This window comes from Carcharhinus amblyrhynchos, chromosome 12 (assembly GCF_965287045.1).
Source record: "Carcharhinus amblyrhynchos chromosome 12, sCarAmb.v2.hapA, whole genome shotgun sequence".
NCBI lineage: Eukaryota > Metazoa > Chordata > Chondrichthyes > Carcharhiniformes > Carcharhinidae > Carcharhinus > Carcharhinus amblyrhynchos.
The window spans coordinates 31,869,824-31,897,215 of record NC_137335.1 but is presented as its reverse complement, the minus strand read 5'-3'; the positions used below and the strand labels follow the sequence as shown (position 1 = coordinate 31,897,215).

General features: G+C 41.8%; 1 protein-coding gene across 8 annotated transcripts in view; it reads left to right on the top strand.

The window, feature by feature from the left end:
• The window catches only part of arid1b (AT-rich interactive domain 1B), a 557,854-nt gene that overhangs the window by 348,042 nt on the left and 182,420 nt on the right, over window positions 1-27,392 (top strand). For all 8 annotated transcript variants that reach the window (XM_080200334.1, XM_080200331.1, XM_080200332.1 and 5 more), the window contains exon 5: window positions 14,439-14,679. In XM_080200334.1, coding sequence (XP_080056460.1) covers window positions 14,439-14,679 — 241 coding nt within the window. The remainder of the gene's footprint in view (window positions 1-14,438; window positions 14,680-27,392) is intronic.

Below are 27,392 nucleotides of genomic sequence, written 5' to 3'. Positions count from 1 at the left end.
CCGTTGAAGTGGTGGAGGCTACCTCGCTAAATATATTTAAGACGCAGGTAGATAGGTTTTTAGTAGGCAAGGGGATTAAGGGTTATGGGGAGAAGGAGGGAAAGTGGAGCTGAGCCACTTCAGATCAGCCATGATCTTATTGAATGGTGGGGTGGGCTGGATGGCCTACTCCTGCTCCTATTTCTTATGTTCTTATGTTCAAGTCTATACTATCCCTTGCACTTTGTAGATGTTTTCAATTTAACATTATCATTGACCTCCTGTGTTAACCATGGATTTTGTCTCTTTGTCATGGAAACCTTCCTTTTGATTTTGCTAAATTCCAGCTGAGCATTTTGGACTAGCTGTTTGAATATCTGCCACTGCTCATCTACTTGTTTACCCAGTTCACCTTAGACAACTCCTCCCTCGTACTATTATAATTGCCCTTATTTAAGTTGAAGACACTGGTTATGGATGTATGGCATTCACCCTCAAACTGTAATGGTAATTCTATCATACTGTGGTCATTACCCCCAAGAGAATCCTTAACCACAAAATCCCTTATTAATCCTTCTTCATTACACAAAATTAGGCCTGTTCCTGGGCTGTTTGATACCAATTGATTCCAAGGATGATACCAATTGACTTAAACAGATCATATGCTAGAAGAATGGGCAAATAAATGGAATGCAAAGAAATCTGAGGGGATACATTTTGACAGAATAAAAAGGGAGACGCAATATGGGTTTAATGGTGCAATTCCAGTGACACTCCACTAATTACAGCTTGCCAAATTGGAAAAAGACCCATTTATCCATTAAGGGTCCTGTGTTATTATCACTACACCACTTCCTCCCTAGACTTCATGGGCTTCCATAACACAGTGCAACATTAACAATGCATCTGAATGCTCTTTTAAAATAAATTCTTAGCCATGAAGTAGTGTTTCTACAGAACTAATTGTTTTTGTTTGCCTTTTGTTTACATAATAAAATTAGCTCTGTTAATATGGGTTACCTCCAGATTATCTGGGCCAGTTTTAGCTCCAGTAAGCCACATGACCATTGGTTCATGTCATGAAGTTTTACTTACTAAATGGTCCAAACTGGTCAACTGAACTGATCTGTATTCATTAAGTTATTTCAGACATGCTGTAGTTCTTATTATGGTGCCTTATCCTTGAATATCCAAAGCAATAAATTAAAGTAAAAACAGTGTTCCACTGAGTTGGCTTATTGCGCAGACCTTGTACAAACAGCCTTGTCATGAACATTACCAACTTATTAAATGTTACGTATTAAATTTTTTAACTTTTCCTCAGGCCTCCAAGGTTAGAGCATGAAATACGCCTACGATACCTGTTAGCAAGATTGATAAGGGTGTGTGTGAATATTGCTATTCACTAACTATTTACTGCCTGTATGAAGTTATGAGCAAAGCTAATCAAGTGTTGAGATACGCTTCAAGGACATTTGACTGGCAGCAAGTCAAAAGTGAACCATTTCATAAGACAGCATGCCAATGAGTCGTGCCACACATACCTGGAAGTGATTTCTAACCTGGTGAAACTACAATGAAACACCGTATGAATACTAAACATTGAATATTAAACAAGCTGCAGACAGAAAAACAAAAGCAAAATACTGAAAAAGCTGGAAATCTTTAATGAAAGTAAATATTGCTGGAAAGACTCAGCAGGTCAGACACCATTAGCGGAGCGAGAAACACGGTTATTGTTCAAGGTTGATTACAATTTGCCTGAATAATACCCATCCCAAAGTTTGAAAATGAACTTTTGAGCATCTCCCTCCCTTCAGCCCTAGTATTGACAGCCATTCTCTCAGCCACCTAGGCACAATCTTTGCGATTCGCTACCTTCCTCAGTATCATCATTGAAACCCACCTAATTAAACACTCAGCTACCGCCTCTTAATACGTCACTGTCTAATTAGCTGGTTATTCCTGATTACACCTCTGTGAAACATCTTGAAAAGTTCTTCCACTTGATAGAAATGCAAGTTGTTCGTTATTCTGTGCTTTCTGAGACTAACTGCAGTTATTAAATGTTCTTGGCAGTGGTGATGGTGTCCCCATGTGTCTGTTACCCTTGCCTTCTAGGTAGTAGAGGTCATGGGTTTGGAAGGTGTCATTGATGGAACATTTGTGAATCATGTACAATAATGCACATGGCATTGGTGTGGGGAGAATGGTTGCATCAGTTGGTGCGTGGGGTGCCCGGTCAGTCAGCCTGTCTTGTCCAGGATAATGTTGAACTTCTTGAGTATTGTTGAAACCTCACTCATCCAAGCAAGTGTATTTCATCACACTCCTGACTTGTTCCTTGTAAGTGGTGCACAGGCTTTGGGGAAACAGGAGATGAGTTACTTGCTTCAGAATGAGGAACTCCTGCAGTGATATCCTACAACACTCTGGTTTCAATTCCTGGCTTGGGTCACTGTCTGTGTGGAGTTTGCACATTCTCCTCATGTCTGCGTGGGTTTCCTCCAGGTGCTCCAGTTTCCTCCCACAGTCCAAAGTTAGAACACAGAAAAACTACAGCACAAACAGGGCCTTTGGCCCACAAGTTGCGCCAAACATGTCCCTACCTACTAGGCTTACCTATAACCCTCTATCTTACTAAGTCCCATGTACTTATCCAAAAGTCTTTTAAAAGACCCTATCGAATCTGCCTCCACCACCACTGCCGGCAGCCGATGTGTGGGTTAGGTTGATTGGTCATGCTTAAATTGCCCTTATTGTCCTGAGACATGAAGGTTAGAGGGATTAGTGGATAAAATATGTAGGGATATGGGGGTAGGGCCTGGGTGGGATTGTGGTTGGTGCAGACTCGATGGGCCGAATGGCCTCCTTCTGTACTGTAGGGTTTCTATGATTTCTAACACCAGGTTAAAGTCCAACAGGTTTATTTGGCAGCACTAGCTTTCGGACCCTCAAGAGCCTTCATCAGGTGAGTATGGACTTGTGTTCACAAACAGGGTATATAAAGAGACAAACTCAATTTACAAGATAATGGTTGGAATGCTAGTCTTTACAAGTAATCAAGTCTTAAAGGTACAGACAGTGTAGTGGAGAGAGGGCCAAGCACAGGTTAAAGAGATGTGTATTGTCTCCAGCTAGGACAGTTAGTGAGATTTTGCAAGCCCAGGCAAGTCATGGGGGTTACAGATAGTGTGACATGAACGCAAGAAGGCAGCCTTCACGGCACACAACAATGCAGAATCGCTGAGCAGAAACTGATAGCCAAGTTCTGCACACATGAGAACAGCCTCAACTGGGATCATGGGTCCATGTCTCACTATGTGTAACCCCCATGACTTGCCTGGGCTTGCAAAATCTCACTAACTGTCCTGGCTGGAGACAGTACACATTTCTTTAACTCATGCTTGGCCCTCTCTCCACTCACATTGTCTGTACTTTTAAGACTTGATTACCTGTAAAGATTTGCATTCCAACCATTATCTTGTAAATTGAGTTTGTGTCTTTATATGTCCTGTGAACACAATATATGTATATGTTTGTGAACACAAGTCCTCACTCACCTGATGAAGGCACTTGAGGCTCCAAAAGCTACTGCTGCCAAATGAACCTGTTGGACTTTAACATGGTGTTGTGAGATTTCTTACTGTGTTTACTCCAGTCCAATGCTGGCATCTTCACATTGTGATGTCCTACAACAGAGATGATTGGCTTCCAAGAATCACAGCCATCTTCCTTTGTGCTTAGTTTTTCTCCAGTCAAGGCTGTACAGAAACAGCATAGCTAGATGCGTAGCTAGTTCTGCAGCACAAGTCTTCAGCACTGCTGCTGGAATGTTGTCAGGACCCATAGCCTTTGCTGTATTCAATACCTTCAGCTATACCTTGAAAACATATGAATTGAATTGTTTTGGCTGAAAGCTGGCATCTGATAAGATGGGACCTCTGGCTGAAGGTGCTTGTGAATGTTTCAGCCTTCAACTTGAATGACCACCACCATCCACAATTGGTAAGATTGCAGAGCTTTGATCTAATCTGTTGGCAGTGAATTGCTTTGCTCTGTCTTATTGCATGTTTTGCATGCATCTGTTGTTTTGAAATTTCAGATTGGTAGCTCGATTTTAGGTATGCCTGGTGCTGCTCTTGATGTGCACACTTATCACAATGTTGATCCCCTGGCTTGAAAGTAATGGTGGAATGAGGGATCTGTCAGACCATGAGATGACAGCTTGTAGTTGAATAACATTCTGCAGTTACTGATGCCTCACAGTGCCTCATGGAGCTCATGGATCTGTTTGGAGTTCATTTATCATGGTGATAGTGCCATGCAAGTCAGTGGATGATATTCTTAGTGCAAAGAAGGAACTGTATGGTCATTCCTCTCAACAGTGTCACAGACAGATGCATGAGTTGTGCAATACAGTAACGCTGTGTCCAAATAGACGAGGAAAATCTTAAGTCGGAGAGAAAAATCAGAAGAGTGAGATCGGGGAAGTAAGAAGTGCTCTAGTCGAATTTTTGAAATGGTTGATGCGTTGTTTTAATTTTCCAAAATGCCCTAGATTCTGAAAGGTTCAATTAGATTGGAAGATAGCAAATGTATCTCCATTATTCAAAAAGGAAGAAGACAGAAAGCAGTAAACTATAGACTAGTTAGCCTAACATCTGTGACAGGAAAAATGTTAAAAGACATTATTAAAGATGTCATGGAAGAGCACTTAAAAAAAATTCAAGGAAATCAGGCAAAGTAACCATGGTTTTGTTAATGGGAAATCATGTTTAACCAATTTACTGGCATTCTTTGAGGGGTTAGCGCTGCTGCCTCACAGTGCCAGGGACCAATTTCCAGCTTAGGTGACTGTGTGTGTAGAATCTGCATGTTCTCCCTGTGTCTGCATGGTTTTGCTCCGGGTGCACCGGTATCCTCCCACAGTGCAAAAGATGTGCTGGTTAGATGCATTGGCCATGCTAAGTTGTCCCTTTGTGTACACAAACAGGCACTGGAGTGAGGTGACTAGAGGATTTTCACAGTAACTTCTTGACACTAATAAATAAATTTTAAACTTTCGTCCTACAAGGCATTGGTGAGACCACACCTAGAGTACTGTGTACAGTATTGGTCTCCGTAATTAAGGAAAGATGCAAGTGTTTGGAAGCAATTCACAAAAGGCCTAAAAAAAAATAACTGGAATGGACAGGTGTCTTATGAGGAAATGTCGCACAGGCTAGCCTTGCGTCTACTGGAGTTTAGAAGATTAAGATGCACCAATTTAATTGAAATGTATAAAATCCTGAGAGGTCTCGACAAGGTGGATGTGGAAAGATATTTTCTCTTGTGGGTGAATCTAGTGCTAGGCATCACTGTTTAAAAATATGGAGGCACTCGTTTGAGAGGTGAGGATAATTATTCTGTGCGAAGCCGGCACGGTAGTTGGCCCTGTTGTCTCTCAGCACCTGGGATCTGGGTTCGATTCCTGGCTTGGGTCACTGTCTGTGTGGAGTTTGCATGTTCTCCCTGTGTCTGTGTGGGTTTCCTCTGGGTGTTCCAGTTTTCTCCCCTGGTCCAAAGATATGCTCGTGGTGCAGGGGTAACATATTGGCACAGTGGATTGGCCATGCTAAATTGCCCCTTAGCGTCCCTGGATGCATAGGTTAGAGGGATTAACGGGATAAATATGTGGGATTTGGAGGATAGGGCCTGTGTGGGATTGTTGCTGGTGCGGACTCGATGGGCCGAATGGTCTCTTTCTGGACTGTAGGGATTCGATAATTCTATGAGGGTAGTGAGTCTTTAGAACTCCCTTCTTCAAAAGATCGTGGAAGCAGAGTCTTTGAATATTTTTAAGGCAGAACGAGATGGATTATTTATAGGAAGTGGGTGAAATGCTATTGGGGTGGGTGAGAATGTGGACTTGAGGTTATAATGTGATCAACTATGATTTTATTGAATGGCAGAGCAGGCCTGAAGATTGAGTAGCCTATTTCTGCTCCTAATTTTTACCTTCATATCTAATTTCCTCCCATTAGTGGCAACATTTTAATTATTTAATTGATGGTGAAACACTTTGCCATATCCTGTATCAAGAAAGATGTAATATATAAATATATATTTATGGAAGTTTGTTTTTTCTTACCCTTACCCGACTTATTCTGATTCATTGTTTTGGTGAGAACATTCCAGAAACACTCTTAAAATATTTCCTCATAACTTTTTCATTTGGAGAAGTCCTTTCCTAACAATCTTAGTCTTGAAGTTTAATGTCTAGTAATGCTTGTGTACGTCTATAGTGAAATATTGGAGCAGCTCTGTGTACGCCAGAAATGCGAAAGGTCAAGCTTTGGAGTTCCTTTGTCAACAGGGACATGATATATTAGTACACAAATTGGAAACACTTTTTTGAAAATGACCTTCAGGACTGGAATAATTATGAGAAACACACATCTTCACTGAAAAAGATGACACAGTATATTGACCTTGTCCATCCATTTCCTAAAATAACATTGATGTTCCATATTTTAATCTTTCTGATTTCCTCGACTAAATGTCAGAACATAAGTAGATTGTTATTAGATCGTTTGCTGCTACTTTTCCAGATGCAAACAGCAGATTATCACCTTAGTAGAGATTGAATGTATGCTTGAACGTATACATTGTTTAAGACTATAGATATTTTTAACACTGTAATGCATACTCTTCCTTCAGGAGTACAGATCTGTATGACGAGCTAACGTTTTGTAATTTGAGTTGTACTGACATGGTTCCTTAGCAACCAGCAATCAGACTTTTGGCAGTCTCAGTGAAGGGAGTATTGCATTGGTTGTTTACATATAGATAAGATTAAACTGAGAATCACTTCCTATAAACAGCTGACATGTGATGCTATGGGGCTTTCTAACTAGGTGTTCAATACAGGAAATGTGCTTATGGTCCACCTCTTTAAATGAACAGAGCAGGGGCTTGCTTTTAAAAGCTTTATAAAGACTGAGAAATTGTCAAATCTGCTAGAGACTGTTAACATGGAGCCTTTTTATCTGGTTTTGTATTATTTGATAACTATGGTGTTACCTATGGAGTGATAACTTGAAGAGAAGAGTTGAATGGATGTGTTACTTGTTCTCTTTTAGTACATTAATAGCTGGATAGAGGGTTATTCATGTCCACTTATATAGCAAACCTTAGGTTGCCAAGTCAACTATGTTGAGATACAAAGCGAACAACCACGTTTTAAAAAATCAGATAGTAGTTCTATTACTTGTCTCATAATCCAGAGGTCTGCTCCTCACACAGCTGGGGAATTTACATTCAATTAGTTCAGTCTGTAGTAAAAAGATGGCATCCATTATATTGACCGTTAATCTGCCAGATTCCAGTAAATAACTTGGGTGGTACAATGACACTGCGGTTACACTGCTGCCTCTCAGAACCAGGCACCCAGGTTCAATTCCCGGCTTGGGTGACTGTTGCAATCTTTCTTGCCTGTCCCTAGTTTATTAAAACTATTGTGGTACACTTCTAAAGATTTTTTATCCTTATCCAGATACTTAGTCCTTCCCACGAGTTCAAAGCAAGACTCATTTGCTATCTTTAGTTAATCTGATATTTAAAAGATTTATATTGATTTAATATCTCCAAACTCTGGCTTCAGATAAATCAGTTGTTTATTCATCTCTTTCAGAGTTTATCTGTGCCCAGTAGTTACTTTTTGTTATTACAATGATTCTGATTTACTGCGTGGCCCTCTGTGACATCTAAATCCCAGAATTTTTTCCCCTGTCTTTTGAACATGTCTTTTTGCTTGATCTTTTTACTAAACCCTGGAAATAATTCAGCAGCTTCAGAAACACTCATCTGGGAAATGCTGCAGAGTCTAACTTTGGTAATTTGCAGAGCCCAGATGTGAGTGTACTCAGTTTCTTTGATCTGCTCTGTGTTACCTAACAATCTCATACAGGAAATATGTATGTTTATGGGCAAAACTCAGCAGAGTGCAGAAATGTTGGTTTCTATTTAATTTTAAGCTACAGTCAGGATAGTTTTAATCATTGTGCTGACCAACAAACCAAAAGAACCAAATTTAAAAGAGGACCCCAACAAAAAAGGACGATATTTCACATTTCTAATTTTTCCTTTAACACTGATCGTCATTGGACATAAGCTCTCAATGAACCTGAGTTCCATGATCATAATCTTCACCAAACTGGTGCATTCTGCAGAACCTTCTCAGCTCTGCTGACAGCATTCGATGGCATAGATCACCAAAAATACCTTTATCCGAATCCTCAGTAACACCCCTGTGCACTGTATGACTGGCCCTAGTCAACCAGTTCGTTTAGAATAACTGAAGCAGTGACAGTAACCTTATTTTTCCTTATCTCCACTCCCAGATTCAGCCTTCGTGTCCACCTTTTTTCAGCTTCCTCTACTTCCTCTAGCAGCCGCCTTTGCTTCAGCTGAGGTCATATGGGCTTGTTCTACATCCCACAGTCCAGATCGCATGATCACCCAATACCCCAAACAGTACCACCTTGCAATAAAATTTGCTGCTCGGCAGGTGTTCTTGAGCCCAGGACAGTGACCAGTACAGGTGCTAATGTTGTTGCCACCTCTGACCAACCTCCAGCTGCCTGCCCTGTTATCTTCAGCTGACTGGCTTAAGCTCATTGTATCACACTGTCAACTGCAGAATCGAAACGCTGACCCTCCATGCAAAGTTCACTGTCATTTGTGATTATGATATCTGCCTGATCAAAATAAAAGCTGCTTCATATCCTTTTTGATTTGGAGAGCACTACAGAATAAGCAATTGTTTGAAGACAGCAAGAAGAATAAATATTGATTATGGACTATTCTTTTTCTTTCCTTGATATAAGTTGTGAATGTTCAAACATTATAATGCGGAAGAAAATTCCTAAACAGTATTTATATTATAATTTTGCAGAATAGTAGACCATTTGAAATTTCTACTGTTCGAAGTATTTTTCTAAAAAAACAACTAGCAAACCAAGCAAAAAGGTACAATAAATAATGAATGCAGTTGTTTTATTCCCCTACCATTTGGCATAAAATCTTTGACATTATTAGATGATTTCATAGAAGGATCAGTTAGAAATTTATGATAAAACCCACAAAGCAGTACAGTGATAAACTTAATAGGAACAGGAGTAGGCCAATTACCTCCTTGACATTGTTCTGTCAATCAATTAGATTGTAGTTGATCTGTATCTTAATTCTATTTACCATTCCGTGACTAATGTCTATCAACCTTAGTTTTTAAATTTTCAATTGGCTTAAATTAACCTCAACAGCCTTTGGAGAGAGAATTCCAGATTTTCATTATCTTTTTGAAGAATTGCTTTTTCACATCAACTCTGAACAGTTCAGTGCTGATTTTCTTTGAGTTTCCTCATCAGGAAAAGTAGTTTCTATCTGCTCTTTCAAATCTTTTTAATCATCACCAACACCTCAATTACATCACAACTTAATCTTCTATACTCAAGCCTAGCTGATAATTTAACCCTTTCAACCCAGGTACTATTCTGGTGAATCTGCACTGCAGCTGCTCTCGGGCCAATATATGCCTCCAACTAACACAGCGCCCAGTATTGAATGAGGCACAAACTAAATGACAGGATTTAACCTGAGGCCTATGTAATTGTAGCATACCTTCCTGCCCTTTGTATTCCAGACACCATTGAGATGAAAGTCAACAATCCATTTGCCTTTTTAAAATTTTTTGTACCTGTCCATAGTTTATTTTGATTTCTGTATTTAAACTTCTAAATATTTTAGTTTTTCCGATTTACATGCCATTTAAAAAATACTCTGATCGATCTTTGATAGATGACCACATACTTGTCCACATTAAACTTCATCAGCCAGAACCTTTGCCCACTTGATATGTCGCTATATCCCTTTGGAACTTTCTGCACTCTTTCACACTAATTACTGTTTTACATAACTTAATATCATCAACAAGTTAAGAAAAAAAAGGTTCTATTTCTTTGAGTCATTTCTAAATATTGTGAAAAGTTGAGGCCCCATTATAGATTGGGGGGAGGGGGAACACACACAATACTGGGTTACCTTCCTCCTGACTATTTCTCAGCCCATGTAAATAGTTCCCTCCAATTCCAAGCACACTCATTTATATAATCAATTGTTGCATGAAAACAATTGATGTCTATTGTAAATGAATAGACACATTATTGTCTCCCACTTTGGTTAGCTCATCATAAAATTCTAAAAAAATTGTTTGAGCCCATTTACCTTTAACAAAGTTAATTCGACCACTCTTATTAGTTTATACTTGTTCTAGTGCTGAGTCCCTCTACACTGAGTTACGGATTTTAACTTCAGAACAGCAAACGGTAGACTGGTTTCCAATTTACTTCTATCTTCAATTAATTTTCTAATCCAAGACTTTGCAGTTCTCATATTTTCTTGTATTCACAATTGCTGTAGGCAAATACAGTTGACAATCTGTGCACCAAGATCCTAACAACAGTGGATGAAATCAGTGGTCGGTTTTTTACATATGTTGGTGGAAGGAGGAATGTTGGTTGGAACACCATTACGCTCCCGACTGTCTTTTGAACAGTGCCATACAATCTGTTACATCCACCTGAGAGGGCATGCATTCCCAATTGTTCTTGGCCTCTGGAAAAGAAAATGTGATATGGTGGCACATAAAAACACAGAAACTAGAAGCAAGAGTAGGCCATTTGGCCCTTCAAGCCTGCTTCACCATTTTGATTATGGCTTATCATTAAATTCAATATCCTGATTCCACCCCCCTCACCAAATCCCATGATCCCCAAGAGCTATATCTAATTTCTTCTTGAAATTGAATAACATTTTGGCCTTAACTACATTCTGTAGTAATCAATTCCATAGATTCACCACCTTGTAAGTGAAGAAATTTGTCCTCACCTTTTTTCTAAAAGGTTCACCCCTTGTCCTCAAACTAGAACCTCCTAGTTCTGGACTCCCTCTCTATTGACAACGTTCTTTCTGAATCTACCCTGTCTAACCCTGTTAGAATTTTCTATGTTAAATTTCTATGTGATCCCCTCTCACTCTTCTAAACTCCAGTGAATGTAATCCTAACCGATTTCTCTCTCCTCATATGACGGACCTGCCATTCCCAGAAATCAGCCTGGTAAACCTTTTGCTGTAGTCCCTCTTCAGCAAGGACATTCTTCCTCAGATAAGGACACCAAAACTGCTCACGATACTCCAGGCCTCACCAACCTATACAATTGCAACAAAACATCCCTTCCTTATACTCAAATCCCCTCGCTATGAAGGCCAACATACCATTTGCTGCCTTTACTGTTTGCTGTTCCTAGACGCGTACTTTTCAGATGCCCACAGACTCAGCCTGTCCAAATCACACTGAAGCATCTCTGCATGAACCAGTGACTCCCCTGTTGTGTTGCTCATAGTGAGTTGCAGGATATAGTGTTAAATATATATATATATAAAAAAGGAAAAGCAGGAAGTGTAAATTTAGTATCTACAGTAACAGAAAAAAACAGAATTCATAAACAGACTTAGGATTGGGAGAAGAGTATTATGCTCAATGGAAATGAAGTGCTTGTTTTTGGATTAGCTGAAATTAAGTGAGTTACAAAAACATAATGGGAGGAATTTTTCCCGTCCTGCCCTGCCGTGGGAATCATAGATGATAGAGGGCAGACCATAAAAAGGTCTGTTGACCTCGGGCAGGATTTTCTGGTTTTGGGGTAAATGTAGCTGGAAAATCCTGCCTAATATTTTGTGCTGCAAGTACACTTAAAGTGTGATGCACATTGAGTAATGTATTTACATCTATAAATGATATTTTCTTCACTGGCATATAAAAAAAAATTGCTTTTTATTTCCAAAGATTTTCCAAGTATTTTACAATGAATAGGTTACTCCTGAAGTGCAGTCACTGTTAAGTAGGCAAACGCAGCAACTTATCTGTATTCCACAAGCAAATGAACAATCAGTGAATGACCTGCTAATCTATTCTTGGCAAGTTGGTTGAAGGCAGATAAAGAATAAACACCTTGTTATTTTTCAAATAGTACCAAGTGATCTTTTACATCCACCTGAACAGATCAAAAGGGAGCATTTCCAAGAATATAGCACTGCTCAGTATAACATTGAAATGTTATCCCAGATGTTATAATTGGGTCCTTGAGTGGTGCTTGAACCCCCAATACTGTGAATCAGGAGTAGGTGCCAGTAACTGAACCAAGTAACACTTAATAATCAATAACTTCTTGGTGCTAGATGTTTGCAGGAGCAGCTTTTGTGAGCCTGGGTTTCTTGTATAATAACTGTTTGGTTCTCAAAAGGTTGGATTTCCTCTGCAAGTTTCTATATCTTACCAATGTTAAATCTTAACAGTAATTTAGTAGGTTTGCCAACAATTACAAAACTCAATTTAGCATTAATTCAGTAATCAATCAGAATAAGTGCAACTAAAGCCTGGCTTTACACAGATAAGGTCTGCAGCTCCAGAAGAAACTGGCAACAGATAGACTTGGTTCAGTGTGCAGTTTGCTAATTAAAGACAGTACACTGGGGTATTCTACACAATGTGAATGGGGATGTGGTTGCTAAGCTTCAGTTTGAAACTTGGGCTGAAACTCTGTTTAAACATGCTGTTTGGAGTCAGTAGTATTTTGGAAAAAATTGTGATGCTCAGACAGAATCATTTCACTTCAAAGAAATACTATGCTTTGAAACCACAAGTGGCCTATGGATTTTTATTGGCAGAAACCTACCCAGATCTATGAGTATGAAAAACATTCCAGAGAAATGGAAACAAACTCCTGGAGCTGGGCAGTACTAATAATAGATTCTTGGTTACTAAAAATATAAACTGTAGAAACTTGTGAATCATGCAAATCATCTTTTTAAACAAGTGACAGAGGTCAGTGGTCACAGAGAATAAGTTAAAGCTTTCTGTAGTTGTTGAAATCTGACTCTGCTAATTTAGTTTGATGTAGCAAAGTTCATAGTGGAGAATGGTGAGGAAGAGGTCAAGTGCAAGACTTGTCAGTATGAGTTACGTCAGACTTTTGAGGAAATCACTGAAAGATATAAACTATGACCTGAAACTCCTTGCAGCTATTAGTAAAATGATCGCTACTGAAATAACTTGATCGATGGATTTTTCACAAGCTGCACTCAGCAGTAACATTGCTGTGCTATAAATAGAACCTGTTCCATCTCCAGAATTGAATGCTTGTTACAGGGTCATATGTAGTATGCAGGATAAAGATCTTGATCTGCTAGTACTTGGCTTTCTTGGCCAGTGTAATGAAGATGCAAGGAATGAACGTGAAGCCTGACTGTTAATATTTATAGCTCATATGAGTTATCTGATACAATAAAAGGCTGAGAGCTGAAATACACAGAAATTCCCACACTCCCACTTTTTCAAAAATAAGTGGAAAACTTAACATAACCAAAAATGAAAATTGTGAACATGAGTTGCATTTGTTCTGCAAATGAGGCCTTTTGCAACTCCTGTGAGCTGTTGAGTTTTTCCTTTTCACTAACATCTAATAATTGCATTCCAGTACAGATGAGACTCTTGTGTCACATTTCTTTGAATACCAATGTTAATACCCTCCACAGATCAAACCTTGGATTCATTAATTATTTTGTGAATAATTTCATAAGAATTAGATGAATTAAATGATTATGGAATGAAATGAGATTCCACAATTAGTATTCATTTACCCTACTGAAGATACTCTACTCGACATGTATGGGGTGTGGACCTAAACAGTCTAAATAGAGTTTCAAATCAGTCCAGCAATTTAAAAAGCTAACAGTGATAATGGTTTGTCTTTGTCTTGACCTTACTATCATTGTGTTTGAGCTGTAAAATCACAGATATAATAATATGTGGCAAAATGTTTTAATCATCACTTTCATTGTAAAACTGTAAATAAACATCTCAGTGCTTCAGGGCAACGCGGTAGCAGTGTTTTGTACTGCTGCCTTACAACGCCAGGGACCTGGGTTCAGTTCCCTGCTTCGGACACTGTCTATACGGAGAGTGCACGTTCTCCCCGTGTCTGCGAGGATTTTCTCCGCATGCCCTGGTTTCCTCCCACAGTCTGAAAGGCGTGCTGGTTAGGTGCATTGACCATGTTAAATTCTCCCGCAGTATAACTGAACACCCGGAGTGTAGCAGCTAGGGGATTTTCACAGTAACTTCATTGCAGTGTTAATGCAAGAGTATTTGTGACAATAAATAAACAATGGAAATTAAACTCAAAAAATTATTTTTTGTGAAGAATCTGGCTCTTTACTGTCATCATGTAAAAAGTCTCAATTGTAGTGGGATCTTCACTGAACATGCAATTTCTCATCAGTTGTTGGGTAATTGAAGTTCTTGCTTCATATAATGAGATAAATTGGCACCTAACTATGACTTTTATCTTTTTGGCTAGGATTTATCTGGATCCATTGATGATTTGCCAACGGGGACAGAAGGTACACTAAGTTCTGGAGTTAGTGCTTCAGGATCCTCAAGTGGTCAAGGAGAACAGAGTAATCCTGCACAATCTCCCTTCTCCCCTCATGCTTCCCCCCACCTCAGTGGAATCCGGGGTCCTTCCCCGTCCCCAGTTGGTTCTCCTGTTGGAAGCAACCAGTCCAGGTCTGGACCCCTCTCCCCAGCAGGTGTACCAGGTAATTGTATATTTTCCTTTTGGGTAAATGTTCTATGATGTTAGAATCTTGATGCACAGAAACAGGCCATTTGGCCCATCAAGCTTGTGTATTGTTTCTCTTCACATGATCCATCTACCTAATCTAACCTCACTCCTGCTTGCATTTGATATTTCTCTTTTTCATGCAGCTACCTTTTTCAAAAAAAAAGTTTGAACTGTTTTTCAGCAAGTTTCTTCCAAAACAAAATTACACAATTTTGCCATGTTCTACAAAAAAAAATGTATTTTTAAACTTCTTACCTTTTTATGAATATCTTAATTTTGTGCCACCTTTTTACCAGTTTACCAATCAGGGAAATGTTCTATCACTACTAACTTTACCATAATCTTTTATAATCTTACGGACGCGCGACTCACGGATTTTCACAGTAACTCCATTTTGTAAACCTACTTGTGACACTAATAAATAAACTTTAAAATAGACCTTTCCTTAGCTTTTTCAGCTGTATTGAAAAAACTTTGATTTCCTTTCTCATCCCTTGTCTACCTTTTGCTTTCAAAGGAATATGCCTAATTTGGATCTATTATTATTATCATCATCATCATCATCATCATCATCCTTGTGTCTCTGTTCTGAATGTCTTCCATTGATCTGTGACTGTTTGTCCAGCATTTGTCTGGCCCTACTTACTTGTACTATGTTGCTTCTTAAAATCACTGCAATTAGCTTTTCTATACTTAAGCGTTTTGTTTTGATATTTTCTGCTCTCTTTCTATAATTACTAGACTGAATTATTTTATGGCTACTATTAGTTAAGTGAACACATTCCAATAGCCTTAACCTCATTCTAAAGAACAAAGAAAATTACAGCACAGGAACTTTGGCCTTCGGCCCTCCAAGCCTGCACCAGTCATGTTGCTCTCCATTCCTACCCTATTCATGTATTTGTCAAGACATCCCTTAAAAGTCACTACCATATCTGCTTCCACTACTTCCCCAGCAGCAAGCTTCAGGCATCCAGCATCCTCCGTAAACAAAAAACTCGCTTCGTGCATCTCCTTTAAATCTTGCATCTTAAACCTATGCCCCCTAGTAATTGACTCTTCCACCCTGGGAAAAAGCTTTTGACTATCCACTCTGTCCAGGCCCCTCATAATCTTGTAGACTTCTATCAGGTCACCTCTCAACCTTCGTTGCTCCAATGAGAACGAACCAAGTTTTTCCAATCTCTCCTCATAGCTAATGCCCTCCATACCAGGCAACATCCTGGTAAATCTTTTTTGTACCCTCTCCAAAGCCTCCACATCCTTCTGGTACTGTGGCAACCAGAATTGAACACAATATTCCAAGTGCGGCCTAACTAAAGTTCTGTTGAGCTGCAACATGACTTGCCAATTTTTAAACTCAGTGCCCCAGCTGACGAAGGCAAGCATGCCATATGCCTTCTTGACTACCCTCTCCACCTTTGTTGCCACTTTCAGTGACCTGTGCACCCAGATCCCTTTGCCTATCAATACTCTTAAAGGTTCTGCCATTCACTGTATATTTCCTATCTGTATTAGACCTTTCAAAATGGATTACCTCATGTTTGTCCAGATTAATCGTGCTCAGTTCTGGTTGCCTCATTGCAGGAAGGATGTGGAAGCCATTGAAAGGGTGCAGAGGAGATTTACAAGGGTGTTGCCTGGATTGGGTGGCATGCCTTATGAGGATAGGTTGAGAGAGCTCGGTCTTTTCTCCTTAGAGAGACAAAGGTTGAGGGGTAACCTGATAGAGATGTATAAGATGTTGAGAGGTATTGATCGAGTGGATTCTCAGAGGCTTTTTCCCAGGGCTGAAATGGCTGCCACAAGAGGCTACAGGTTTAGGGTGCTGGGGAGTAGGTACAGAGGAGAAGTCGGGGTTAAGTTTTTCACTGAGGGTGGTGGGTGCATGGAGTCAGATGCTGGCAATGGTGGTGGAGGCGGATTCGATAGAGTCTTTTAAGAGACTTTTGGATGAGTACATGGGACTTAGAGGGTTATAGGTAAGCCTGGTAGGTAGGGATATGTTCGGCACCACTTGTGGGCCGAAGGGCCTGTTTGTGCTGTAGTTTTTCTATGTTCTAAACTCCATTTGCCATCTCTCCACCCTAGTCTCCAACCAAACTATATCCTGCTGTATCCTCTGACTGAGCTCATCACTACCGGCAAATCCACCAACTTTCCGAGGGCCAGGTTCAACACTACTTCATTCCCATCATCTTCTTCCTCCTCCTCCTTCAAAGGTCACTCAGAATTGAGGATGACTTGCTTTCACTCTGGTTCAAAGCATTCTGAGATGGCTGATAAGTCCAATCTGCAGACTCTTGCATGTGAAGGACAGATGGTGCTTGAAGCATTGGGTAGATGAGTTATTTGGAGGTTTGTGCACTGCCTCCAACATCTCAACTTCACCTCAGTATGATCCTGATGAAGTCAGTCACAATGCAGGATCTCCCGTGAGTCAATGGGCATGTTTGATCTTTTCAGGTATATTTTGAGGCCACCCATAAAGCATTTCTGCTGTCCCCCAGGGAATTCCCTGCCACAACTGGAGTGGCACAACGGCACAGTGGTTAGCACTGCTGCCTCACAGCGCCAGGGACCCATGTCCAATTCCAACCTCTGTGTGGAGTTTGCACATTCTCCCCTTGGCTGTGTGGGTTTCCTCTCACAGTCTAAAGATGTGCGAGCTTAGGTTGATTGGCCATGCTAAATTGACCCTAATGTCAGGGAATTAGCAGGATAAATATGAGGGGTGGTGGGATTGTGGTCAGTGCAGATTCTATGAGCCGAATGGCCTCCTTCTGCACTGTAGGAATTCTATGATTCTGTGAACTGAATAGAACATAAAGGGAGTTCGATCATAAACAATGCCAGTAACAATCTGGCGACATTATTCCCATGACCTGCTGAGCAGCTTCTGGGAAACCAAAGTCTTCCAGGGGGAGTGTGGTCGCAAAGCTGAAACTTAAAAGAATTGACAGAAGGGCACCATCTTGGTGTCAAGATTCCGTGCACTTTGCAAAGTATTTTCCCAATACGTTCTACCACCTTCAGATATCTATGCACATGAATTCCTAAGTCCCTTGTCCATTTGCACGCTTTAGAATAATGCTGTTATGTCTGTGTAACCTTTTCTTATCCCTCTGTCAAAATGCATCACCACACGCCTCTCTATTAAATTCCATCTGCCACTTGCCTGCTCATTTTGTTAGCATATTATCTGTTGCAATCAATTTGTTGCTATTTGTTTCACCTTCAAGTTTGGCATCATTGGCTGACTTTGATGTTATACTCTGTCTTTCAATATCCTTGTCATTTATAAATATGTTATAAAAGCAGTGATCCATGCAGTGATTCTTGGAGAACACCACTGTCTACCATCCAACTGCAGCAGGCAACGGTGCAGAGGGACCTCGGGGTCCTTGTGCATGAGTCGCAAAAACCCAGCCAGCAGGTGGTCAGGAAGGCTAATGGGATGCTGGCCTTCATAGCGAGGGGGATTGAATATAAAAGTAGGGAGGTCTTACTGCGACTGTACAAGGCACTGGTGAGGCTGCAGCTGGTCCTATTTCTTATGTTCTTATGTTCTCCAGTCTGAATAATGACCATTTACTATGATTTGCCATTTTTTGTCCTTAAGACCCCACTCAACTCCTAAAAACTTGAAAGACACTCAGAAACTGACCTTCAAACTTTAAAAGATTCATCTTTTAGAAATTGGTTTCCAAAGGACTGAGATATTAAAATAGTAAAAAAAATTGAAAATACCGAATAGACACAGTAGAAACTGCCGTCAAGTGAATTATCAACAATAGTGAAAAGTGCCACTTCTCTTTGTTTAATCAAGTTTGCATCTTCATGGGGCAGGAAGTCCTCATAAAAAGACTTGATATTTATAGGTTTAAAAGTCTGTGTTTTTAGTTATTTGTTCATGGAATGTGTGCATGTGGCTGGCAAGGGCAGCATTTGTTGAAAGAGTGGTGATGAGATGCCTTCTTGACCGACTGCAATTTAATTAGTATGGATTCACTCAAAAGGGAGTTACTACTGATTTATTTAATTTATTGTTGTCACATGTATTAGTATACAGTGAAAAGTATTGTTTCTTGCGTGCTATATAGACAAAGCATACTGTTTATAGAGAAGGAAACGAGAGTGCAGGATCTAGTGTTACTGTCATAGTTAGGGTGTAGAGAAAGATCAACTTAGCGCAGGGTAAGTCCATTCGAAAGTCTGATGACAGCAGGGAAAAGCTGTTCTTGAGTCGTTTGGTATGAGTCCACAGACTTTTTCCTAAAGGATGAAAGTGGAAGAGAGTATATCCGGAGGGGGGGGCTTCCTTAATTATGCGGGCTGTTTTTTCCGAGGCAGCGGGAAGTGTAGACAGAGCCAGTTGATGGGAGGCTGATTTGCGTGATGGTCTCGGCTTCGTTCATGACCTTTTGTAGTTTCTTGCTGTCCTGAGCAGAGCAGGACCATTCCAGGCTGTGATACAACCAGAAAGAATGCTTTGTATGGCGCATCTGTAAAAATTGATGAGAATTGCAGCTAACATTTCAAATTTCCTTAGTCTCCTAGGAAAGTAAAGGTGTTGGTGGGCTTTATTAACTATAGTGTCAGCATGAGGTTGGGAGGGGGGGGAACCCCAGGACCAGTTGATAGTGATCTGGACACCAAAAAATTTGAATCCTGGAACTCCCTTTGAGTTACAAAGGGAGTTCCAGGATTTTGATCATGTGACAGTAAAGGAATGGCAAGTCAGGGTGGTGTGTGGCTTGAAGAGGAGATTATAGGTAGTCTAATTTGTCTTCTGCCCTTGTCCTTCCACATGGTGGAAATGGCACAGGTTTGGAAGATGCTATGAAGGAGTAGCTCTCTGAGTTGCTATAGTGTATGATGCGGTTGGTACGCATTGCTGCACTCTGTGAGGAGTAGAGGGAATGAATAGTTAAAATGGTGGATAGGGTGCAAATTATGGATGGTGCCCAGCTTCTTGAGTTTTGTTGGAGCTGCATTCATCCAGGCAAGTGGGGAATATTCCATCACACTTCTGACTTGTGCCTTGTAGATGATGGACAGGCTTTGAGGAGGTAGTAGTTGGTTACTCCTCACAGAATTCTCAGCCTCTGACCCACTTTTGTAGCCGCAGTATTTATTTTTCTGATCAGTAGTGATTTCCAGGATCTTGATGGTGGGGAATTCAGCGCTGATAATGCTGTTGAATGTTCCTGGGATGAAGGATTGATGGATGAGGAGAGATTAAACGGTTTGGGCTTGAATTCACAGGAGTTTAGAAAGATGAGAGGAGATCTGATCGACAAATATAAAATGTTGAAAGGGATTGATAAAGTAAATGTTGACTAAGTGTTTCCCCTTTTGGGACAATCTAAAACAAGATGTCACAGCTGTAGGTTTAGAGGCAATAGATTTAAAACAAGATGAGGAGTACTACTTCTCCCAGAGGGTGGAGAATTTGTGCAACTCGCTGCCCTGTAGCATGGTTGAGTCTAAATTGTTGAATGGTTTCAAGAGGGAAGTAGACATACTTGTAATATTTCAAAAGAAGGATATGGGGAACAGGTGGGGAGGTGGATTTGAGACCATAAAAACATAAGAACATAAGAAATAGGAGCAGGGGTAGGCCATCTAGCCCTTTGAGCCTGCCCCGCCATTCAGTAAGATCATGGCTGATCTAAAGTCGATCAGTTCCACTTTTCCGCTCTCTCCCCATAACCCTTAATTCCCTTGTCTGTCAAAAACCTATCTACCCGTGACCTAAATATATTTAGCGAGGTAGCCGCCACCACTTCAACGGGCAGAGAATTCCAGAGATGTTGAGAGGTATAGATAGGGTGGATTCTCGGAGGCTAATTCCCAGGGCTGAAATGGCCGCTATGAGAGGACACAGGTTTAAGGTGCTGGGGAGTAGGTACAGAGGAGATGTCAGGGGTAAGTTTTTCACTCAGAGGGTGGCGAGTGAGTGGAATTGGCTGCCGTCAGTGGTAATGGAGGCGAACTCGTTGGGGTCTTTTAAGAGATTCCTGGATGAGTACCTAGGATTGAGGGTTATAGATACGTCTGGTCGGTAAGGATATGATCGATGCAACTTGTGGGCCGAAGGGCCTGTTTGCGCTTTAGTGTTCTACGTTCGCAAGGATGTTGCCGGGACTTGAGAAGCTGAGTTACAGAGAAAGGTTGACTAGGTTAGAACTTTATTCCCTGGAGCATAGAAGAATGAAGGGAGATTTGATAGAGGTGTATAAGATTTTGATGGGTACAGATAGAGTGAATGCAAGCAGCCTTTTTCCCCTGAGGCTAGGGGAGAAAAAAACTAGAAGACGTGGGTTAAGGGTAAAGGGGGAAATGTTTAAAGGGAATATTGGAGTTGGGGGGGAGGTGTTCTTCACACAGAGTGGTGGGTGTATGGAATGAACTGCCAGATGAAGTGGTGAAAACGGGCTCACATTTAACATTTAAGAAAAACTTGGACAGGTACAAGGATGAGAGGGGTATGGAGGGATATGGTCCAGGTGCCGGTCAGTGGGACTAGGGACAGCCAAGAAGGGTCAAAAGACCTGTTTTTGTGCTACATTTTTCTTTGCTTCTAAGTGTGTCCAGTTGCCGCTCCTCACAGACCACATTGTTTGGTTGGAGCAGCAAATGGATACGTTGCAGAGCATACCAGGGACAGAGAATGTGATAGACACGAGTTACAGGGAGGTTGTCACACCACAGGTTCAGTCAAATAGATGGATGATGGCAGGAGTGGCAAGCAGATATTGCAGGAGTCTCCTGTGGCTATTCTCCTTTCAAACAAGTATACCGTTTTGGATACTGTTACGGGGGATTCTGTCAGGGGAAGATACCAGCAGCAGCCAGGCCTGTGACACCACACCTGGTTCTGCTGTGGAGCAGGGGTGGGCAAAGAGCAAGCAAGCATCACTAATAGGGGACTCACTAGTTGGAGGCATAGGACAGGTGTTTCTGTGGCTGCAATCGAGACTCCAGGATGGTGTGTTACCTCCCTGGTGCCAGGGTCAAGGAAGTCTCTGAGCAGTTGCAGGACATTCTTAAGGGAGAGGGTGACCAGCCAGAAGTCGTTACTAGAAACACAGAAAAACTACAGCACAATACAGGCCCTTCGGCCCACAAAGTTGTGCCGAACGTGTCCCTACCTTAGAGATTACTAGGCTTACCTATAACCCCTCTATCTTACTAAGTTCCATGTATTTATCTAAAAGTCTCTTAAAAGACCCTATCAAGTCCGCCTGCACCACCACTGCAGGCAGCCCATTCCACGCACCCACCACTCTAAGTGAAAAACTTACCCCGATGTCTCTTCTGTACCTAATCCCCAGTACCTTACATCTGTGTCCTCTTGTGGCAGCCATTTCAGCCCTCGGAAAAAGCCTCTGACTATCCACTCAATCAATACCTCTCAACATCTTATACACCTCTATCAGGTCACCCCTCATCCTTCGTCTCTCCAAGAAGAAAAGGCCGAGCTCCCTCAGCCTATCCTCGTAGGGCACGCTTCCCAATCCAGGCAACATCCTTGTAAATTTCCTCTGCACCGTTTTTATGGCTTCAACATCCTTCCTGTAATGAGGCATCCAGAACTGAGCACAGAACTCCAAGTGGGGTCTGACCAGGGTCCTATATAGCTGCAACATTATCTCTTGACTCCTAAACTCAATTCATAAGAACATAAGAACATAACATAAGAAGTAGGAGCAGGAGTCGGCCATCTAGCCCTTTGAGCCCGCCCCGCCATTCAATAAGATCATGGCTGATCTGAAGTGGATCAGCTCCACTTTCCCGCTTTCTCCCCATATCCCTCAATTCCCTTGTCTATCAAAAACCTATCTACCCGTGACTTAAATATATTTAGCGAGGTAGCCTCCGCCACATCAACGGGCAGAGAATTCCAGAGATTCACCACCCTTTGAGTGAAGAACTTCCTCCTCAACTCCACTGGGGGTCCATTGCACCCACCCCCCCCCTTATCTTGAGGCTGTGCCCTCTAGTCCTGCTGTCCTTTCTGAGCGGGAAGAATCTCCCGACCTCTACCCTATCCATTTGATTGGAGATTGGAGAAGTATTGAACCAATATTTCTCTTCGGTGTTCACGCAGGGGGACATGAATATAGCTGAGGAGGACATTGGGTCGCAGGGGTGTAAAATAGAAAGTATTACGGTTGATAAAGAGGATGTGCTGGAAATTCTTGAGGGGCTGAAAATAGATAAGTCCCCTGGTCCGGATGGGATCTACCCTAGGATTCTCTGGGAGGCTAGAGAGGTGATTGCAGAGCCTCTGGCTCAGATCTTCAGGTCGTCATTGGTCTCTGGTGTAGTCCCGGAGGATTGGAGGATAGCGAATGTTGTCCCATTGTTTAAGAAGGGGAACAGAGACTTTGCCGGGAATTATAGACCGGTGAGTCTTACTTCTGTTGTGGGCAAGGTTTTAGAAAAAATTATTAGGGATAGGATTTATAGTTATTTGGAGTGTAATGAATTGATTAGAAATAGTCAGCATGGTTTTGTAGCAGGTAGGTCGTGCCTTACTAACCTTATTGAGTTTTTTGAGAAGGTGACCAAAGAGGTGGATGGGGGTAAGGCAGTTGACGTGGTATACATGGATTTTAGTAAGGCGTTCGATAAGGTTCACCATGGTAGGCTTCTGCAGAAAATGCAGATGTATGGGATTGTGGGTAATCTAGGAAGTTGGATCAGGAATTGGCTATCAGATAGGAGACAGAGGGTGGTGGTGGATGGTAAATATTCATCATGGAGTGCAGTTACGAGTGGTGTGCCTCAGGGATCTGTTTTGGGGCCACTGTTGTTTGTAATTTTTATTAATGATCTGGATGAGGGTATAGTTGGGTGGATTAGTAAATTTGCTGATGACACCAAAGTTGGAGGTGTGGTAGATTGTGAGGAAGGGTGTCATAGTCTGCAGGGAGACTTAGATAGGTTGCAGAGCTGGGCCGAGAGGTGGCGGATGGAATTTAATGCGGAGAAGTGTGAGGTAATTCACTTTGGTAGGAGCAACAGATGTGTCGAGTATAGGGCTAACGGGAGGACTTTGAATAGTGTGGATGAACAGAGGGATCTAGGTGTGTGTGTACATAGATCCCTGAAAGTTGGGAATCAAGTAGATAAGGTTGTCAAGAAGGCGTACGGTGTCTTGGCGTTTATTGGTAGGGGGATTGAATTTAGGAGTCGCAGTGTAATGTTGCAACTGTACACTACTCTAGTGCGGCCGCACTTGGAGTACTGTGTGCAGTTCTGGTCCCCGCATTACAAGAAGGATGTGGAGGCGTTGGAGAGGGTGCAGAGGAGGTTTACTAGGATGTTGCCTGGTATGGTGGGGAGGTCCTATGAGGAGAGACTGAGGGATCTAGGGTTGTTTTCGTTGGGAAGAAGGCGGCTAAGAGGGGATCTTATTGAAACATATAAGATGATTAGGGGTTTAGATAGGGTGGATAGTGATAGCCTTTTTCCTCGGATGGAGAAAGCTAGCACGAGGGGGCATGACTTTAAATTAAGGGGGGGTAGCTACAGGACGGATGTCAGGGGTAGGTTCTTTACCCAGCGGGTGGTGAGGGATTGGAATGCCCTGCCTGCTGCAGTTGTAGATGCGTCTAGTTTGGGGGCGTTTAAGAGATCTCTGGATAGGTTTATGGACGAAAAGGGATTGGTATAGGCTAGTGGGTCATTGTTTTTGTAACTGGTCGGCGCAACATCGTGGGCCGAAGGGCCTGTTCTGCGCTGTAATGTTCTATGTTCTATGTTCTATGTTCTATTCCCTTCGTTATCTTATAGGTCTCGATAAGATCCCCCCCGCATCCTTCTAAACTCCAACGAGTACAGACCCAGTCTATTCAGTCTCTCTTCATAGTCCAACCCCCTCATCTCCGGTACCAGCCTGGCGAACCTCCTCTGCACCCCCTCCAAGGCCAATATATCCTTGCGCAAGTGCGGCGACCAAAACTGCACACTGTACTCCAGCTGCAGCCTCACCAGTGCCCTGTACAGTCGCAGTAAGACCTCCCTGCTTTTATATTCAATCCCCCTCGCTATAAAGGCCAGCATCCCATTCTCCTCCTTGATCACCTGCTGCACCTGCAGACTGGGTTTTTGCAACTCATGCACAAGGACCCCCAGGTCCCTCTGCACCGTAGCATGCTGCAGCTTTTCGCCCTTTAAATAGTAATCTCTCCTACTATTATTCCTGCCAAAGTGGATAACCTCACACTTGCTAACACTTCCTCGATTGATGAAGGCCAGTACACCATACGCCTTCTTAACCACACCTTCAATCTGCATAGCTGCTTTGAGCATCCTATGAACTCGGATCCCAAGATCCTTCTGATCTTCCACACTGCCAAGAATCCTACCATTAATGTTATATTCTGCCATCTTATTTGACCTGCCAAAATGAACCGCTTCACACTTATCTGGGTTGAACTCCATCTGCCACTTCTCCGCCCAGTCTTGCATCCTATCTTGCTGCAACTTCTGACATCTCTCCACACTATCCACAACACCTCCAACCTTTGTGTCATCTGCAAACTTACCAACCCATCCCTCCACTTCCTCATCCAGGTCATTTATAAAAATCACAAAGAGCAAGGGTCCCAGAACAGATCCCTGGGACACTCCACTGGCGACTGACCTCCATGCAGAATATGACCTATCTATAACCACGCTTTGCTTTCTGTGGGCAAGCCAGTTCTGGATCCACAAAGCAATGTCCCCTTGGATCCCATGCCTCCTCACTTTCTCAATAAGCCTTACATGGGGCACCTTATCAAATGCCTTGCTGAAGTCTATGTATACTCCATTTACTGCTCTTCCTTCATCAATGTGTTTAGTCACATCTTTAAAACATTCAGTCAGGTTCATAAGATATGAACTGCTTTTGAACCAACGACATAGGTAGAAAAAGGGATGAGTCTTGAAGTGTGAATATAGAGAGTTAGGCAGAAGGCTAAAGTGCAGGACCTCAAAGTTAGTAATTTCTGGGCAACTACTGGTACCATGTAGGCAGATGAATGCATGGCTTGAGAGTTGGTGCAGTGGGCTGGGATTTAGATTTTTGGCTCATCGGGATCTCTTCTGGGGAAGGGCTGCCCTGTTCAAGAGGGACGGGTTACACCTGAACTGGAGGGGGACTAATATCCTGGGTGGGGAGATTTGTTAGAGCCACTTGGGAAAGTTTACACTAGTTTGGCAGGGAGGTGGGACCCAAAGCAGTAGGGAGACAGAAAAGAAAGTTGAGGACAGCACAGAAGTTAAAGAGAGCACATTAAATAATAAAGGCAGTGTCAATAATCCTAGTACCAGGCAAAAGCAAGACAGAGAGCAAGGGACGTCCAGATTAAACTGCATTTATTTCAATACAAGAACCCTGACAGGCAAGGCATATTAACTCAGGGCATGGATGGGTTCATGGGATTGGGATATTATAGCAATTACTGAAACATAGCTAAGTGAGGGACAGGACTGGCAGCTCAGTGTTCCAGGGTACAGATGCTATAGGAAAGATAGAACAGATGTAAGAAAGGAGGAGGAGTTGCACTTTTGATTGAGGAAAACATCAGAGCAGTACTGAGAGAGGATATATCTGAGGGTTCACCCATTGAATCTATATGGGTTGAACTGAGAAATAAGAAGGGGGCAATCACTTTGATAGGGTTGTACTATAGGCCCCCAAATAGTCAGTGGGCAATTGAAGAGCTCATATCTAAGGAGAATGCAGATAGCTCCAAGAAAAATAGGGTGGTGATAGTCAGATTTTAACTTTCCAGCATTGACTGGGACTGCCATAGTATTACAGGGTTGGATGGAGAGAAATTTGAGTGTATTCAGAAGGAATTTCTCATTCAGTATGTGGATGGCCCGACTAGAGAGGGGGCAAAACTTGACCTTCTCTTAGGAAATAAGGAAGGGCAGGTGACAGAAGTGTTAGTGAGGGATCACTTTGGGACCAGTGACCATAATTCCATTAGTTTTAAGGTAGCTATGGAAAATGATAGTCTGGTCCAAAAGGTAAAATTCGAAATTGGGGCAAGGCCAATTTTGATGGTATCAGGCAGAAACTTTCAACAGTTAATTAGGGAGCCTGTGGAAAGGCAAGGGGATGTCTAGTAAGTGGGAGGCTTTCATAAGTATGTTAACCAAGGTTCAGGGTAAGCACATTCCTCTTAGAGTGAAGGGCAAGATTGGTAGAAGTAGGGAACCCTGGATGACTCAACATATTGAGGCACATAACATGCATAGGCAACTGGGATTAAATGGATCCCTTGAAGAATATAGAGGGTGTAGGAATAAAGTTAAAAGAGTAATCAGGAGGACAAAAAAGGGACACAAGATTGTTTTGGCAGATAAGGCAAAGGAGAATCCAAAGAGCTTCTACGAATACATAAAGAGCAAAAGAGTGACAAGGGAGAGAGTAAGGCCTTTTAAAGCTCAACAAGGTCATCTAAGTGCAGATCCACAAGAGATAAGTGAGATTCTAAATAAATATTTCTCATCAGCATTCACTGATGGCAAGAAGAGCCAAAAGGCCTGTTTCATGCTGTAATGTTCTATGGTTCTATATTAAGTTGATCTTTATCTATACCCTAGATATGACTGTACCACTACATTCTGCACACTCTCCTTTCTTTCTCCCCTATGTACCTATGCACGGTATTATTT